The 19,179-nt window shown below is 39.2% G+C and overlaps 3 protein-coding genes across 5 annotated transcripts in view; all 3 read left to right on the top strand.

The window, feature by feature from the left end:
- The window catches only part of LOC148392225 (neurocalcin-delta A), a 37,630-nt gene extending 34,266 nt beyond the window's left edge, over nucleotides 1-3,364 (top strand). For all 3 annotated transcript variants that reach the window (XM_088386212.1, XM_088386213.1, XM_088386211.1), the window contains exons 4-5: nucleotides 1,583-1,702; nucleotides 1,921-3,364. In XM_088386212.1, coding sequence (XP_088242338.1) covers nucleotides 1,583-1,680 — 98 coding nt within the window. In that variant the 3' untranslated portion in view covers nucleotides 1,681-1,702; nucleotides 1,921-3,364. The remainder of the gene's footprint in view (nucleotides 1-1,582; nucleotides 1,703-1,920) is intronic.
- A 3,226-nt stretch (nucleotides 3,365-6,590) lies between these two features.
- On the top strand, nucleotides 6,591-11,990 carry LOC148392226 (14-3-3 protein beta/alpha-like). Its single transcript, XM_088386209.1, has 6 exons — nucleotides 6,591-6,754; nucleotides 9,189-9,500; nucleotides 10,128-10,251; nucleotides 10,440-10,603; nucleotides 10,677-10,772; nucleotides 11,183-11,990. Exons 2-6 carry the CDS (start codon nucleotides 9,198-9,200, stop codon nucleotides 11,216-11,218), a joined length of 723 nt encoding a protein of 240 aa, XP_088242335.1. The 5' UTR covers nucleotides 6,591-6,754; nucleotides 9,189-9,197; the 3' UTR covers nucleotides 11,219-11,990.
- A 939-nt stretch (nucleotides 11,991-12,929) lies between these two features.
- On the top strand, nucleotides 12,930-18,533 carry LOC148392227 (polyadenylate-binding protein 1A). Its single transcript, XM_088386208.1, has 15 exons — nucleotides 12,930-13,738; nucleotides 13,910-14,103; nucleotides 14,274-14,389; nucleotides 15,495-15,634; nucleotides 15,728-15,822; nucleotides 15,926-16,063; nucleotides 16,213-16,308; nucleotides 16,382-16,654; nucleotides 16,781-16,871; nucleotides 16,951-17,073; nucleotides 17,177-17,319; nucleotides 17,574-17,658; nucleotides 17,748-17,878; nucleotides 18,013-18,103; nucleotides 18,184-18,533. Exons 1-14 carry the CDS (start codon nucleotides 13,546-13,548, stop codon nucleotides 18,100-18,102), a joined length of 1,908 nt encoding a protein of 635 aa, XP_088242334.1. The 5' UTR covers nucleotides 12,930-13,545; the 3' UTR covers nucleotide 18,103; nucleotides 18,184-18,533.
- Nucleotides 18,534-19,179: the final 646 nt, after the last annotated feature.

Here is a 19,179-nt window from a genome sequence, read left to right on the forward strand (position 1 = left end):
TCCACACAGACACACACGCACACATTATTCAATTCTTGTCTGACTTTTCAACATTTAGAAATGGATATTCAATTCATGCATTTTGCTTTCTATATAATAAATTTAAAAAATGCAATTGTATCATTTGAACTATACAGTGTAAACCCAGCCTTAAAGTTGAATTGAGATAGAAGCATGTTATTTTGAAGTGCATGTGTGTCAAAACATGTCACTGCCAGCTGGTTTGCTGGCCGTCAGCTGTGTTCTTCTGACCTTTGTCTGCCTGACTTTTCAAGCGATACTCCAATTTGAAGCTTTGACAACTTAATTGACACAGACCTGATAGTGATCCATCTTGCACACACTTCCTGCATTCATGCACTGTACTGCTGACCTGTGAGAACACTTGTCATCTTTGGCTGAATTTGCACTGTAAGTGGGGATAAGTTACCCGGTTTCTATTTCTGGGAGCAGGAAGAGGAAAAAAAAGAATGATGGGAATCAGGCCTCTTCTAAATGTGGATAAAAAAAAATCAGCCAATTCGCCCGCAGTGTATCCGACAGATTAGACACACCCCATCAATGTGAGCCACTTAAATTTGTTTCACAAACACAGCAGTAAATCTTAACTATGACAATGGCATCGACCAATAATTATGAAACATTAGCAATGCACTTATTAACAAAGAACACTTCAGATTTATTACATTTTGGCAGTATTGGCCAAGTACTAAATGGTACAATATTTTATTTTTTATGAGATGTTTCTCAACATGGGTTTTGTCTATGCTACTTATGTAGTTATGTTATGATTGTCCAATTTGTGAGTCTGCGGTTGCTGGTTGTTCCAGTGTTCAGTGAATGCAAACAATGTCATATTGGAAATGTGTCACTTGAAATTTGCATGTAAATGGGGGTGACAATCTGGAACCATGATTGGACACTCAGATCTGTGGTGTAATCAGACTTTTTTCTTCACTTGTGAGGAGCATTTCCACATCCTTGTATTTGAAATTTCGATCTAAAACAATACAGTCCGAAAAATGGTCCGTGAGTTATACATTTTTTTTTTTTGTATTTGATTACACGTGTGCCAAGCACATGGTGTTGCTTGGCAACCTGGTTAGCTTTCATTCCCTTTGCACCATCTCCGAAGCGTTCAGGATGGTATTCTGTTTAAATTGCTTGTATTGGATTTAATAAAAAGGCGAATGGAAAAAAAGACACTTCCTGTCAAAGTAGACTGTAGATGAGCCACGCACACATCATACGCCCAATTAGTATGACTTCCAGATCCAATAGTTCATTTCACATATAAGGTGTGACCTTTTTTCCAACTGGATCTCCATGGAATGTCCTGTCTTATTAAATGTGAACGTAGACTTTCCCCAATTAGGCCTCTTTGGTGGTTATACATGAATTTCTAAGTTACACTTGGTGGGTGTGTTACAAGCCTGGACAGGAGAATTATCACACTTTCATAAGAAATTGATTTAAGTGTGAATGGGAGAATATGTACCTTGCGGAGCTGTGGATTTAAAATGGTACTGTACTGAAATTTGCTATTTGAATAAATAATGTGTTTACTACTACTGTGTTTTAGGAAAACTGTCCCTGGAGGAGTTCATCAAGGGGGCAAAGAGTGACCCTTCCATTGTACGCCTGTTGCAATGTGATCCCAGCAGTGCTGGACAGTTTTAAAGACGAGGCTCCGACTTGACTTGTAAGACTCGTGTTGATAATCAAAAAATGATGTCAGCCTTTCAACTAGATTACATAGCGTGTGGAAGTACATGTGTGACCTTATGTGTATCCTGCTGGAAACTGATCCTTGAAAAAAAAGGGTTCTGTAGTCTTGTAATTTGATAGAAGCACTGGCCAAGGATTTTCAACTGTTGTATTTGATGAAAATATTCATACTGGTCATTTCTTCTCCTTTAGAACTTGTCTGGGTCATCGACAACGCCCTTCACCCTCCACTGTGGAGAAGACTGACGAAAAATGTCAAGCATGTGACAAAGAAGACGACAGGCCTTCAGTATGGACTGAAGACGTCAAACTCCTGACCCACGAGCAGTTTTCCTAAATCCAGGCAAACCCCAACTGCCAGACCTTCCATTGGTTTGAAAGCCTAGTCAGCAGAAGATTCCCACTAGGTTGTATATACACTGGCGTTTCTGTATCATTGTCCTTGCTTGGCTCTTTGAGGACGGCGCAGTATGCATGGTAGAGAAGGGTGTACACAATAATGAGAACCGCAACGGCGGTCTGATAAAAATTACTTTGTGTAAGCAGAAGAATTTAATCTGCAGAGCAGACTTGAGAACAAGAATTATGTTTGACTTCCTCTTTGCTACATTGTGTGAGAATGTATATCAATGTATATGGTGAATTCCCAAAATGTGTTTCTTTTGCAAAACAAAACAATATGCTCTTATTTGCATTTCACAGCACTTGCAAGGTCTCACAAATGGAAGGATGGTTTATATCCCTTCAAGATGATTGACAGAGAACTTGTGGTCTCTCTAGTTTTTGAATACAATGTCAGGAGATAAAAAGAAGAGCAATTTGTTAAGCAGATCCAGCCTGCGATGGTTGTTCTGTCTGTCACATTTGCATATATGTGTTCACGCTTATGTGGGATTTCCAGTATAAAAAAAAACAAGACTTCACTTAATTTTAAATGTTTTTAAATGCTGCATGTCTGGTGGGATCAATCAGTACTGAAAGCACATATGCATGGAGCTTATGCTTGTGTTTATTTACAACTGTTGTGTGAAGATGAGTGGCTGAATCTCACATGCAGTTCTGTGCCTCTGTTCTCGAGTACTGTTATTGCTAGGATCCGTACTACCAGTCGTCAGTATTATTGAAACCACTGTTGGAAGTTTCTTTTAAAAAGTGCGAACCTTAAAGGCACCTTGGCCCCTTCATTGTGGAGGAGCATTTTCACTTGGGCTTAGCTTTGGGACTGAAGAACTGTATTGAAGTATTAAAGAACTGTTGTTTTTATTTCTACCATGCAGATAAAAACATAATCACTCCATAAACTACTGCAATGATATCCCAAATAGGTTGCTTTTATTGTAATTGTGAGAGTTTCTTTTGTTTCCTTCTTCTTCTTCTTCTTCTTTTTCAGGACCATGTCAGAGGTGTAACTTTTCTGTAAAATTGAAAGAAAAAAAAAATCTTGTGGTTAAGTGCCAAATAAGCAACACAAGCAGTATTGTATAAACGTATACTGTACATTGTGATTTGTTCAATGGAATGTTTGTAGTTGTTGCATTTTTGTAGGTTTTGTATGGTATCCTATGTTCAATGGCTAAAGTTGGCAAAATACACGATTCTGATTTTTGTCAGCCTTAAAAGTAAAGAATTAAGTTTACAGTTTGATGCAGTTTCTTGTGTTCGGTGTTAATGACATTTTGGTTACAGACCGATCTCTGAATTCTTCTTCCAGCTGTTTCCCAAAGTTTGAGTGGTGCGAAGATACAGCTTTTATCTTTGAGAGATTTCACGGCACACTACCAAACAAAACATTACCAAAACTATGGATACTGAAAAATGAAACTGAAATCTGATGTAGCTACTTACAGGAAACTATGATATCTTATATTGTGATAACAAGTACTACAAGTCAAGTCTTGTGACCAGGCTAAGTGGGTGAAGCTTCAAGAGAAATGAACACAAAAAAAGAAAACAAGGCTACAGAAATAAATGAATGTTGTACAAAATTAAACCAAAAAAGACCGACAATGGAAACAGTGAAAAATAGAAACCCTATCTGGACTACTCAAGTCCAAAATAAATTTTTGGTAAAAAAAAAAACAATCAACATTGAATAGCAGAATTGGTGCAAAGGTACAGCGGCAAGCAATGTTAATAATAACTTGGAATGATAAATGGTTGCAAAAAAGAATGAAAGGGGGAGGGAACGAAGATGGTCTCTACCAACACATTTCACGTTCTTTAATAATTAATCGTTGTTGCCGGCAAAGCCATGACAAAACTAAGCCAAAACTAATTATTTACACCAAAAATTTCTGTTTTTAAGTATACTCATTGCAGGCTAATTGGGCGTCCAGATTGACCTTAGTCGTTGCAAAGAAACAAAAAAAAAACAAAAAAAATCATTTTCTAGGGTATTCCTTCAGGAGAAACTCTCTATTCAAATTTTCAACAGAAATCTCACATACACCAACTATAGTGAAATACATCTTTGGTCACCAAAATTTAACCTATTACAATTCACGATGTCACATGTGAATACTGCCAAATGAAGACATTAATTGAGAAGTGTAGGTGTGGAAAATGCATCACAGCGTCATAGCAGTTGCCAAATGCTAAGCAAGTACGCCCTCTAGAGGGGCTGTGGGCAGCAGCACAGTCTGGCTGACGTCATTGCGTGGTGTTAGGTTTCTTCACACTCAAAATGGAGTTAGGAGTCGCTGATGGTGTAGGCTGCAGGGATGTCAAACTCATTTTTGTCACGGGGCCGCATCGTAGCCATAGTTTCCTTTGTGGGGCCATTATGATTGCCAACGTCTTCTATACAAAGTATAGGCTACAAAACAAATGGATTCAAATGTCTTAAAAAGACAAGTAATGAAAATTGCAATCAATATCTATACATATTTTTTAAAGTGTAGACAATTTGTAATTTTAGTAATGACACAAAGTTGATGCAAAATTTGTCTTTGCGGGCCACCTAAAATGAAATGATGGGCCGCATCTTGCCCCCGTGCCTTGAGTTTGACACCTATGGTGTAGGGGTAACTTGTCTGTCTTGTGAGTTTGATTCCCGCTTGTGTGTGCATGTGTATGTGTATGTGACAAAAACAAAAAAAAAACACACACAAAAGTAAGAAAAGGGGTACAAAAATACAATCTATTGATAACACACAAATAAACAATCACTTACTGGAGGCTGAAGAACAAGGCGCTCTGCAGCTGGAGACCATCCATGAAAAGTATCGTTATAAGGAACTGCAAGCAGACCTTCACAGGCAGATGATATAAAGTTGGAAATCATAGACCTGTGAAACGGCTACTTGCAGGCCACTTTCTACCCGAGAGGGAGAGGTCATGATTCACTGTCAGTTTTGAGATTCCTACTTCAAACCGTACCTTGATCAAAACAAGAAAAACACAGACATTGTGCACTGCACATATTTTGAATCAATAAAACATGGATATACACTTAGGGGCTTATACCCAACTTGGAAGTAGTGAGAATGTGATGATACTTAGTAATTGAACATATGGACTACGGACAGAATTACGTTTGTTTGTAACTGTTGACAAATCATACATGTCATGGCCGTTCTGTGTACCAACATACACTGTAAGTTGATAAGAACAAGCCTTGTGCTCATCTTGTGACTGTGGTATTGTAATCGCTGAGGTCAGTCGACTTTGCAGTGGACTAACAGGTTTTGTGAACTGCAATTTTCTGTTTCACCCTGGAGACAAATACCACTTGCTCTCACACCTCTTACCACAGGAAACATACCACAACTTGAGAAGTTGAGCAATTTAAACTCAGATTTTGTAGCCTGATAGGTTAAGCAACTACCATAATTTAAAAAATAAACAGGTTGCCAGTTCCTATATTTGATGTGGCCTGGACAGAAAATGCTCGCTAATGTTCCCTGCCAAACTGAAATATTGTACAGGGAACTTTCCAATACAATTTTTGTTCCCACATATGAAGGATAATGCAACACACTTTCAAACTTGACCTGTTTGCTGATTGTCACGCCAACTCTTCACACTTTTGTTAGTGAGTCTAATTTATTGTAGACTACAGCAACTAATGAGGATAAGCAGGTCGGAAGATAAATGAATGAATGAATAATACATGTGTATGAATTTATGTGTGCATGTATGCATATAGTATATACACTGCCGTGTGAGCAGCAAAGAGGATGGCATTAATGCCACACATATTGATTGTTTCTAACAGCTTTTCCAAGATTGATACGTGTAATGCATAAATTGATGGATTTGCTTCAACTGACGTTTGTGTCTGTCTGCAAGACTGAACTGAATTAGAACTGGTTTATCAGGTTAGACATCTCATTCCCTAAGTTTCTTTTTTGTTCTTATCTTTTCCATGGAACCACGCCTTGACAAGAAAACTACACATTGTGGGGTTCTTTTAGGCACAAAGAAGGGTGTTTTATTCATGTGTAGAAACATTTACAGCTAACTCAGGAGTGTCCAAGGTGCATCCCTGCCATCCATACACAGCAGCGTGACAAGTAGAGTTTTTTGGGGGGGACGAAATTGTGCCGAACCATGACTATGCTGAGGACAAGTGTAATAAAAATATGTTGTTTCTTAAATTGTAATAAATGTTAACGTTAAAAGGTATAATAATTTATTTAGTCGAATTGTTTATCCTTTAGAATACACTTTTTTCCACATCGACGACAAGCTGAGATGCTGTTTTTAAATTAAATATATTTAACATGTGTGCAACTACAAAATATTTTATATTATAAATAAAATAATGTAAATATACGAAATATTTTTTCTTTTTTAAGCATGTTTCATATAGGTGGCGAATTCTCTCTTGGCCTTGTGAAACTACAACTCCCTTGATGTCTACTACAGGGTTACTATGGTGATGTTGACGTCATCCACCCTTGCACGGGCAGCGCCTTTAACCATTAGAATTGCAAGGAAACCCCGTCGACTCTTCACGCTGACAACGCTGAGAGAATCAGCTGGAAGTTGAAAGCCCAAGCTACTGCGATCGACCATTACACGGGTAGGAAATGAACACAAACGTATTGTAACTACTGTGTCGCGTTGGCATAGGTAATTGTTCGACTTTTGTTGCGTAACAAATGCAGCGAAAAATCAGCTAGGTTTTTGTAATTGACCTTGGGTTTGCGGGAAAATGCCGACAATTCATCACTGACAAGGAACAATGGCTCGCTCCATTACAATGAAACGTGTCTCGTAGCTGCTTTCAACTCGAAAATGGGACGCGAGGAAGGCGTATCACGTCAAGACTAAGCTGTCTCTACCAACTAACTTTAACCTGTTGGGTTGGGTTTGCTCACTGTCCAACAGTAGTTAACTGTGATGGAAACCCACGTTGGTCGTGGTGCTTGTGTATTGACGCGATCGCTGCTGGTATCTCATAGCTAATAGAATTCCTGTTTGCTTTCGTTGTTAAGTTTAATTGAGATCCTGAGCATTGATTATTTGTGAGGATCTTAACGCAGGATTTTAACAATTATTTTGTAAGCATCTGAGAGATTGTTAAACATTCGAACAACCTTTGTTACATTTTGACAAATAGCGGGAATTGCATTAGATAAAAGCTATGTGTGGAACCTCATTGCAATGTCAAACGTTGTCGGGGGCGGATGTTACAGGAAACATGTCACGAGGGCAAATAATGTCGCATATTTTACGTGGTTGATATTTTCCTTCATAATTTGCCTTTCAAAGTGTTTTGTTTGGGGACGTTTAGTGTAGTCGTTAATCGGCTACGAGCAGGTAAAGCCTGATCCTAAAAGTTTGTTGGGCGAGACGCAGGTATGGGCATGGGTGTGGTTTATGTATGCAGGAAAAGAGTGGGGGGAAGGTTGTGTTTGCCCTGTAGGTTTGTGAGAAATTAGAATAACTATGACTATATGGTACGTTATTTATAAAAACTGCCATATTATTAGTCACACAATACTTGATTTGCACAGTCTTTATTTGTCGCTGTCACGCAGCCAAATGAGCAGTTGAGATGTTTCTTAAAGAGACAGTGTGTGTTGAATGTTTTGATTTTTTAGTGTTCATTCATTTAAAAAAAAAAAAAAGAATTTCAATAGTGTAAACGTTTTACATTTTAAATATATGGTCGCGCCTCACTGGATTGTACACTGACATGTTTTGCAGGCAACTTTCTGCTCCCCCGATCACAAGCTTGTAATTACAGCATCTGTCACAAATGCAATGCGCTTACTTAGTAACTTTGAGGGAATACTGGATCATCTGATAGGTGGCAGGTTAATCTATACCAAAAGACTTCTGAAGAAATTAGTAATAGGCTTTCAAAGAGTGGTCTTTCTGAGGCACCTTAGTGTGTGTACTTCAAAATGCACATGCCTTAAACTTCATTGTACAGTATTTTATTGGTTCACCATTGGACCGCACTAAATTCTATACATTGACCGTTTAACTGTGTTTGCAAATTCGTATCATCATATCACTGAAACTAAGTGCAAATTAATATCAGTTCCAAGATCAGGACCAAATAAGATGAATACTATAATTTTCTTTGCAATATATAAACAATATTTATTAAATAAACCCATCCGTTGTGCCAGACTTAAGCTCTTTTTTTCTTTATGGAGCTCTGCAGAAGCAGCATAGATTCTGAGAAAATCTGCAGGTCTATTAAAAAAAAAAAGTACTGAAGGAGTCGTTTCATCTGCTTCAAAATATTGACAAGGTTATAACTGAGGAGGAATGGTCGCAGGATGGCTTCTTACAGTGAGTCCGAGCTCCAGCCATAAGATACCAGATAGAATCAAACTGAATGGAATCGGTCCACTTGAAAGTGCACTCTACTTGAAAATTGTTGTACCCCATCTATCGAGATACTGTACGTATCAAATTTAGGTGTGTCCTTCTACAACATTATCACTTCAAGTATGACACCGATATTGTGTCCTAGAATACCGTCCGATGCCGATATAGTCTGATATATCAGCAATGTTTTAATTTATTTTTTTTAGTATGAAACTTTATTCAGTGAATCCTTGTCTTAATTACCAGTTCCATTCACCCTTTAATTAGTATAGGTTTATTTACAAAAGTCTTTGGTATTGTATCGAAATTGCCTTTATTGTTTCGCAAAAAAATTTTTTTTAAATCTGTTGAAACATTAGGCCTTGTATCGATATATATTTCATTGGTTAAAAAAAAGAAAACCTCACCTTTACACCCCTAATTTATAAAGAGGGACAGTGGGAGAGCACTTGTGGGCTGCACTTTGCCCACGTTTGCACAGTAAAGAAAAAAAATGGTTTTAGTATTGACATAATTGCAAGTGACGCAATAAACATGCAAGCTGCAACATGTTTCAAAGCACGGTGGCCTCTGAGAAGTTTAAACTGCTTTTGTATGTGAATGGGAAATGCCTGGCTAATTCTTTTTTTATTTTTGAACCCATCTTTCTTTTGCATTTGTTTTTCCAGCAAGCCATCATGAGTGGGGAATCCAAGGAGAACTTGATCAGAATGGCTAAACTGGCCGAGCAAGCGGAGCGCTATGACGACATGGCTGCAGCGATGAAGTCTGCCACAGAGAATAATGACACCGAACTGACCAATGAGGAGCGCAATCTGCTCTCTGTTGCCTACAAAAATGTAGTTGGGGCCCGTCGTTCTTCTTGGCGGGTTTTGAGCAACATTGCGTCGAAGGTCGAAGACGACAGAAAAAAGGAATTGTCCAAAGAGTACCAGGAGAAAATTGAGACAGAGCTCAATAAAATCTGTCAAGATGTTCTGGTGAGCTTTCTTTTGTAAATGATGTACATTACATTTATTTGCGCTTCACTTAATTACTTGTGCTTAACTCTGTCCTTTTTAAACCAGAAAAAAAAAAATCTGCTTATCAATTGTCAAACTCCATTCGGGAGAGTGGTGTTTACATTTTTAAAGAATGTTCAAGTTTTTGACTGTGACTTCCAAATTTCCTTCTGGATGATTTGAAAATGGAACCGGTTCCTACTTCCCACCAACACACAAACCACAAAGATTATAATAATTATTTGAAGAACATAAAAATGCAACAATAAGAAAAAAAACTTGTTGACAGTCTCTTGTGGGGTGTGCCACTTTTCAGAATAAATCAATTACATTTGAATTTGTGGTAAATAGGAACATTGTAGAAGTGATCATTTGAAAATAGTTAGCATAACAATGTTGCATACAATATCGGTTTCCTCATGCCATAACCATGGTCATCTTACTCTTAATAAAAGTCTGACCGTGCGTGTGGGCAAAGTGCATTCACACCCCTTGTACATGAGCCGGATAAATCAACACACAAACCAATATTGAATTCATTCATTTCTAAAGACTCTGGACGCTTAATATTTTATTTCAAAATTGTAATGATCTTTTTCTGCTCAGGATCTCTTGAATGTTCATCTCATTCCAAAAGCCACTTTGCCGGAGAGCAAAGTCTTCTATTTGAAAATGAAAGGCGACTATCATCGCTACCAGGCCGAAGTGGCAACAGGGGATGACAAGCAGAGTATGTGAGATTTTATCTAAGACATCTGTTGGTGTGGTTGTGTTTGAATGTTCATTTTTTTTGTGTCATTCATATGGTGTAAGTTAGGTTGTGTTGAATGATGCATGGAATAATTGTGTTTGGCATTTATCCTGTATGTATTTTGATTCTTTAATGGGTTTTTAATTGTCTTTAATCTTTAACTTCAGAAATCATCGCAAACTCAGAACAAGCCTACCAGGAGGCTCTTAAAACCAGCACAGAAGAGATGCAGCCCACACACCCAATCCGACTTGGTCTCGCGCTCAATTTCTCTGTGTTTTACTACGAGATCATCAACTCACCTGAAAAGGCCTGCCAATTGGCTAAAACAGTAAGAACTTCTACTAATGCTTAGTAAAAGAGGACAAATTCCAAACCCTTCAAACTGTTCTTTTATCTTGCAGGCTTTTGATGATGCCATTGCAGAGCTGGAAACGGTGACAGATGATTCATACAAAGACAGCACACTTATCATGCAGCTACTAAGAGACAACTTGACAGTAAGTTTCTCAGTTTACAATGCTCAGTCTACTTTGGATTTTTATACCTATGATATCCAAGGCAGGGCTCCAGACTTAATTTTTGACAAGGACAACAGTTGCCCCAACTCCAAATTTTAGGGGTTCAAGCAGAACATTTACGACAAGCCGCATTAAGCATAGACATCCAATAACTAAACACCACTCGCGTTCAGATTGGGAGCAAACGTTCTTTCCAGTCACACCTTTCCAGATCTTAGTGTCATTGTCAACCTGAGCATTAAAGGGTTCCAACATGACAAGAAAGGCTCTAAATCCCATCACATAGGTGGTGAGCCCATAGAAAGGGGGGCCTTAAAAGAAGTAGAAATTCTTTATGTTGCTTAATTTTTTTTTTTTCCCTCTCACCCATTTTCTGTACCTCCTTTCAGTTGTGGAATGCTGACAACCAGGGCGAGGATGTATAGAAACCAAGACATCAAGCAAAACCCCGTTTGTCCTTTCTGTCTACCTGCCGTCATCCTGACTCTTCCTTCATCAGGACCATAACCACTGAGACCACCATAACATTATTGTTGTCCTTTTTTTTAATTCAGCATGTTACATGTTGTTTTCTTTTGTAGAAATGAGGATGAGCTAATGGGGTACAGTTGAAAATTAAAGGGTGCTTTTGTTATTTGCTGCTAATCTGACTACTTTTTGGCTGGGGGATGTAGCTTTTATACTATTGTAGTTGTGGGTCAAATAGCATGTTTTCAACCCTTAAAAGTAAGAAAGCAGTTCTACTGTTTATCTTATTTCTTTGTATGGTTTTGTGGTAAAGGTGAATATCACCATTATCTCCTCACAGGAATTATTGAATCTAAAACAGAAATGAAAGGTTACATTCCATCACTGTCAAATGTTGGAATTTGAGGTTTTCTTTGGGGGGGAGGAGATGATATGCCTGTTCACAATGTAGAAGTTACAAAGTTTGGACTCCACATGTCTTTAATGGGTTTCTTTTTGTCACAGAAAATAATGCTTGTTACTTTTTTTGACTTTTTGTTTTACTACTCTACCTTTTGTCAATCTAAAGTGCATCTATTGGTAAGACAATTGGTGGAGATATTTGTCAGGTTAGCTGGCTTTGTTAACTTGATTTGGAATCACTCAAAGCAATCCCCACTTTATTTGGAGGGGTGATAGATATGTAATAAAATAAAGAATAAAGATAATTTAAATTTGTCAGGCTAAGAAGTTGACTGGAGCTGTGTTTTTATTGCGCAATATTCTTCTGTCCACAGGAATGATTAATTGTATAGAACTCAAAATAGAAATTTCAATGGTAGTTTTTATTGTGTGAGTCATTGGTATTTGTAGACTTGGTTATACCACTAACATCAGCATTTTCATGCAAAATGTTGAACACTGACTCTGATCAACAAGCGTGTGGTTACCCATAATGCAGACTGAACAAAATCTACAGCGGAAGTTAAAAGCAGCCACGTCTCATCAAACCATGAAGCCAAGGTCACACAGAAGAGTTTACTTTTCAAATGGAAAGTTATATTCTGTATTTTTGTTTGTGGAACAACATTGTAGCTTTCTTGTTTATATAATTTCTCTTCAAGTCCCTGAAAAATGAAAAAAAGTATCAAACAAAATACAAATAAAATTTGATGCACAGCCTAGAGTTAGAGTGTCAACCCTGCCAAGTTTGAATGGTATTTTTAAATTGCTATGCATACAGTACATAATGATGCTTTTTTAAAAATCCTCTCCGCTAGCGACCTGGGAATGATGTTTGGAAATGTGGAAGGAAGCCGTAGTACACAGAAATATCAAATGTCACTTCTTCAACCACCTTTGCCAAGGATTATGAAAGAGCTGCTAGAGGTTTTGCATTAATAATGGTAGTCTTGTGAATTTGACTATTTTTCTAGAGGTCCACTTTCTGACTTGAAAAACACATTAACAGAAGAGAAAAAAATTAAAATTAAGAAATTGTTCCAACAATGCTCAACGAATGCGTTATCTCTTTAAAAAAAAAAAAAAGTAAATGGGTGCGGCTGAGTTAGAAGTGGACGTCGTGAGGGCAGCCGAAGATGATAAAAGGCGTCTCGAAGGCAACATAAGATATCGCGAGACTTGTGACGTCATACTTAGTGTCGACCGCCCCGACGTTTGGACTGATATCGGGAAACAACCTCTACCGACCTTCCTTTCATTCCCGTAATCCGTCTGCGCTGGGTGTGCTCCGTAGCTAGCCACGGCACACATTTTATTATTATGAAACAAACCAAAAGCTAGAGCGCACACGCAGACATATTTTTATAAGAAAAAAAAAATCGGTGAAGCAGGATTTCATTTGCCAACTCAAGCAACGCGTAAAAGAAGAACCTTAGACGGACCTTAGCACGCTAACGTGAAGATAACCGCCATTATTGAAAGCGTGGGTAGTAATTCAATCGCTGTCTACCACGTTTCTAGAAGCAGTGTTAGTCATTCTTGTTGATTGTCTCGATAGCTTGGCGAGTTTACGCAGCATCTCGTTTTGCTTGTGAACGATACGCAACTAAATAAGTCCCACGAGCCGCATCGCTTAGGCCACGCTTCGATAGCTTTGCTAATCAGGCCAGCTAGCCCACGTTGCCACCTTTGGGAGGTAACGTACAGAAAAACTCGTCTGGGCGCCCAGTCGTTTGCGACGGGATAAAGAAAATAGCCGCTTCACATTGAAGACGGGCGTTTTGAGACCTTTAATAGAGCGTCGATTGTCATTACGTGTCGTGTCTGAACACGCGTCGTCGTCATGAACCCTAGCGCTCCTAGCTATCCCATGGCCTCCCTCTATGTGGGGGACCTGCATCCAGACGTAACCGAGGCCATGCTCTACGAGAAATTCAGCCCGGCTGGGCCCATCTTATCTATTAGAGTATGCAGGGACATGATCACCCGTCGGTCCCTTGGTTACGCATATGTGAACTTCCAGCAGCCAGCTGACGGTGAGTCTTCAACGATTGTCGAAAGCTAGTTGTAATGATGAAACTGCAAACTAGCTCAACATCAGTGTCGCGTTCGAGTCATGTTCACCACTGTAGTAAAGGAATGCATTCGTCAGCGAATATGTGAGCACTGCCGTGTTTATCGCTTACTGATTATACCGATCTTTTCAGCCGAGAGAGCCCTGGACACCATGAATTTTGACGTGATCAAAGGCAGGCCACTTCGCATAATGTGGTCTCAACGAGACCCCTCTTTGAGGAAGAGTGGAGTGGGCAACATCTTCATCAAGAACCTGGACAAGTCCATAGATAACAAGGCCCTCTATGATACATTTTCAGCATTTGGAAATATCCTATCCTGTAAGGTAGGTGGAGCTGGCAGCATGTCTTGTGCACATGTTAGTCTGTGGCTTGAAAGATTTGCATACTCACTACTACTTTGCATGACATAGAATCTCATTGTTGGTCAAATGTATTTACTGCAATGCATGGTGGTGGAGATTGTTACTGAAGTGCTCAATGTTCCCTCTCCAAGGTGGTTTGTGATGAAAATGGGTCAAAGGGTTACGGCTTTGTGCACTTTGAGACCCACGAGGCTGCTGAGCGGGCCATTGAGAAAATGAATGGCATGTTGCTCAATGACAGAAAAGTGTAAGTGGGATTATGATTGACAATATTGAGTGAAGTGTTTTACTAATATTAATCAAATGAAATGACTGTGTGTTTAATGATTAACAAAATCTAATGAACAGTATCTTGTTTGAATGTATCAAGGCTTAAAATTCTTTGCTGTAAAGCAAAATATGCAGTATAGAAACTTAAATATTGAGATCAAGTTAATTCATTTCTTGAACTGCGTAACGAAGGTAAAGTTTACTACCAGGTAATTTAGTCACACATTAACATGTGTATCCATAGGCATTTGTCTATATAATAAAATAACGACATACAAAAACAATTTCCTATGTAATTGTCACCCATGAAGCCCTTTTCACACTGCACTTTGTGTGAAAGAGTTGCTCTGCAACACAAAGACTGCAACACCCGAGTTGCCAATATGTGCATATTTAGAAGTGCTAATGTCGCAGTTTGTTGGAGTAAAAGATATATATATCTTTTTTTGCTGGTTAGACCACACCTTGACAAGATTTATTTGTCGTCGTAATAATAAAGTCCCGGCTTTGCTTGTTATAAGGAGACAAGCAGCAAAGGAAACACTAATTACTCTACAGAACTTGGATATTTTAAGGACTTCGTTACCTTTAAATAAGCTAAAATTGCACTTACTCACACTTGGCTATTCTCCGTTTGGAGACGCCTATATGATGTTACGCCACCATTCTCGAACAATAAAATTCTCAATTCAGGGCGTAGGCAGAAGTCCTGGTTGTGCCGCAGCGCTCCGTTTTGTGGTCCCAGCCCTTCACCACACACAATGAGCGAGTCTGAGAGCGTACTACGCTCTGTCAAATGTAATGTGAAAAAGGCTTCTACAAGACTGAGGTCTGGGCTGTTTCAACTAAATCAAATTGCTGAACTTATGTTGACTACATTGGATTCGTTTTGACATATTTGATGAAGAAAATATCAATGGCCCATACCTCATTGCCATGTTGTATGACAACTCTGTCATACAAATTAGAATACCCCAGATGTACTGAGTAGTAACTAGTATGATGTAAATAATAGCTATAGATTTAAATCAAATTGTAATCAAGACATATTGGCTAATGGTTTATTTTTTTCCGGTCAATAGATTTGTTGGGCGATTCAAGTCACGTAAAGAGAGGGAAGCAGAACTTGGAGCCCGTGCAAGAGAATTCACCAATGTGTATATCAAAAATTTTGGGGAGGATATGGATGATGAAAAGCTCAAGGAGTTGTTTGGAAAATATGGTAAGTATTGGATGAAATCAAATTTTCACAGGCTAAATCAACAAAAATGTCCTCTGCCTTGTATTCAGTTTTTGCCAATTTTCTTTTCCTTAGGCCCAGCACTCAGCATCCGCGTTATGACAGATGAAAGTGGCAAATCCAAAGGATTTGGCTTTGTCAGCTTTGAAAGACATGAAGATGCACAAAAGGTAGGGAAGGATAAAGTCCTTTGGACCGTGGGGTAGAAACTTGCCAATGTTTCATCTAACGGTGGATATTATGTATATCTTTTAATTATATATCTATTTGTAGGCTGTGGATGATATGAACGGTAAAGAACTGAATGGCAGACAAGTTTATGTTGGGCGTGCCCAGAAAAAGGGGGAGCGCCAGAATGAGCTCAAGCGCAAATTTGAACAGATGAAACAGGATCGCATGACCAGATACCAGGTTTGTTTCGAAGTGCACTTGGAATGTTTTTGTGTCCTCGAAACCTAATTATATTCATTCGGAATTGTATTGAAAGACTTTTTTTTTTAAACTCATGTGCAGCAATTTAAAATTCCGACTCGAAAGCAACTTGTGATCTTGTTCGCCAGGGTGTCAACCTGTATGTGAAAAACTTGGATGACGGCCTTGATGATGAGCGGCTACGCAAGGAATTCTCCCCATTTGGAACAATAACAAGTGCTAAGGTGTCGTCTTGAATAGAACAGCTAATGTTGAATTGAAGTTCACCAGCACTTAATTTGAGTTTCTTCTCCTCAGGTTATGATGGAGGGAGGTCGCAGCAAAGGCTTTGGGTTTGTGTGCTTTTCTTCTCCTGAAGAGGCCACCAAAGCAGTGACTGAGATGAATGGGCGTATAGTTGCCACTAAACCATTGTATGTGGCTCTGGCTCAACGCAAAGAAGAGCGTCAGGCCCATCTAACCAATCAGTACATGCAGAGGATGGCTACCGTCCGGGCTGTGCCCAACCCTGTTCTCAACCCTTACCAAACGGCTCCTCCTTCTGGCTATTTTATGACAACTATTCCTCCGGTGAGTCCTGCAACGTCAAGCATTTTGGATTTTTTTTTTTATCTCGGTTCTGTGGCTGGTTATCTCTTAATAATTAGGAATTCACTGTTTTCAAAGAGATGATCATATATTGGCATTTGTCTTTAGGCTCAAAACCGTGCTGCATATTACTCTGCCAACCAGTTGGCCCAACTGCGTCCCAGCCCTCGATGGGCCACTCAGGCTGTGCGCCCACAGCGTAAGTGATCATTTGCATTGTTGATGATATATTTAGTTTTGTTGATGTTAAGATCTAAAACACCATTTTCTATCTCCAGACTTCCAGAACATGCCCAATGCCATGCGGCCTTCAGCGCCCAGGCCTCAGACTTTCAGCACCATCCGTCCCACTGCCGCCACCAACACCCAGGTCCCACGCATGATGGCCTCTCAACGCATGCGTGAGTATAACTAATGTCTTTACATTAGCCTGGGATTTTATCAAAATAACATTTAGAGGTTGTATTCCCCCCAACCCCTTTCAATTTGTTATCTGCACTGCAGCCACCCAGGCCCTCAGCCAGCGCCCTGCCAGTGCTTCGGCCACTGCCGCCCCAGTGCGTGCAATGCCACACTACAAATATGCCGCCAGTGTCCGCAATCCTCAGCAGCACATGGCCTCCCAGCCTCAAGTCACCATGCAGCAGGTTCATAGTTAAATTTGCTTACAGTTTTGCTTAAATGCACCTCAAGACTATCTAAAACCATTTACAGTGGTACCTCTACTTACAAACTTAATTGGTTCTGTCATCACTTATGGAAGTAGAAGTGTTTTCTTCATGTTTTTATTGAAAACAAGCTGGTACTGTCTGCCTTTGTCTGCATGCGTGCACGCTCCTCTCTGCACATTTACCCTGACATGTTGATAAGGGTGATGATGGGATGTATTTTTGTTTTTTAGCCTGCTGTCCACGTCCAAGGACAGGAGCCACTGACTGCCTCCATGCTAGCTGCTGCCCCTCCTCAGGAACAGAAGCAGATGCTGGGTCAGTATTTTAGTTGCTTGTTTTGGGAGAAATTAATGTTTCGCTGGACCCATTATACATCTTACTAAAGAGCACACTTGTTCTTTCAGGTGAGCGACTGTTCCCCCTGATTCAGAACATGCACCCCAGTCTGGCGGGCAAGATCACTGGCATGCTGCTGGAGATCGACAACTCTGAGCTTCTTCACATGCTTGAATCGCCCGAATCCTTGCGCTCAAAGGTCAATGAATGTCTTAACCTACCCAATACTGGGTTCAAACTTTTTGCAGTTGTGTTCCATCCAGCATACCCAGCTCTGCTATGATTCATCACCAACTCGTGTGCAGTTGTTCATCAGATATTGTTTCGATTTAGGTGGATGAAGCAGTTGCTGTGCTCCAGGCTCACCAAGCCAAAGAGGCTGCTCAGAAGTCCACCACTCCTGCTGGTGTTCCCAGTGTCTAAGGTGTGTCAGAAGTCTGGTTCGACCACAACGCCCAAGATTAGCATCTTATTAAAATAAATATTTCTTGTTCTTCTCTACAGATTGAGCTTTTGAAACCTGCTTCACCGATGGAAAAAGAGAAAAAAAAGTAAACATTGAAAAACCTAAAACACTGAAAACATTGCAAAATGATAAATTTTTTTCTTAAAAAAAAGCAAACCATTTACTCTGCCAGGTCTAGGTAAGGTTTGACTAGACCTTGATCATATACAAAAAAATTCTTTAAAAAAAAGCAAAATAGCTAAAATTGAATTAAATTTGAATGCGTTCTTCTGTTTTATGTCATTTTACTGTGTCAATGCTCAAAATATCAGCCATGGTATTGGATGGAGGTACCAGAGCATTTTTGAAAGTTTATAGTTAACTACTGGCTAATAAATTCTCATTCAAATTGTGTGTGAATTATTGTTGTCCAAATTTAAACTTTTGGTTGAGTCAAAATTTACACATCTGACTATTGAATTGTGCACTGTAGGAGGTCCGGTACTGGAATGTACCATTGCACCGCACTAAACGATTCTTTAAACAAAAAATACTGTTAGGAACTCTGACAATCGCAACATGACCACTCAATGCAGCAGCCAAGACAAGCAAGTGTTATGGAACACAATGCAGATAAAAACTTTTTTTTTTCTGTAATGTTTTGCAATGGTATAGAACTGAATCATACATAAGAAATCTATCTGACAGTGTCAAATACTTGGTGTAATTTTGTATTTATAGATGAGTAAAATGTTTTGTAACAAAATTGCATAATCAACTTTCCTCTGTACTGTGGGGCAGCCTTGACCAAGTCCTGATTGCTACCTGTATTTGAGAAGCCACAGACCATGGATCACGTGCCTACTGTAATATGGACCAATGACATGGACATTGATACCATAGAACTGACAAACGTCCTAACCAGGTTTTAAGTATAGATAAAAACCAATCTGCATATATTGAAACTTTCTATTTGATGCAGATGTAAAATATAAACCTTAATTAAGGGTTTTGAAATCATACAGGAAAATTCACGAATTAGTGAATCTGCATTT

This window comes from Syngnathus floridae, chromosome 10 (genome assembly GCF_059516105.1).
Source record: "Syngnathus floridae isolate MCC-2025c chromosome 10, RoL_Sflo_1.0, whole genome shotgun sequence".
Taxonomy (NCBI): domain Eukaryota; kingdom Metazoa; phylum Chordata; class Actinopteri; order Syngnathiformes; family Syngnathidae; genus Syngnathus; species Syngnathus floridae.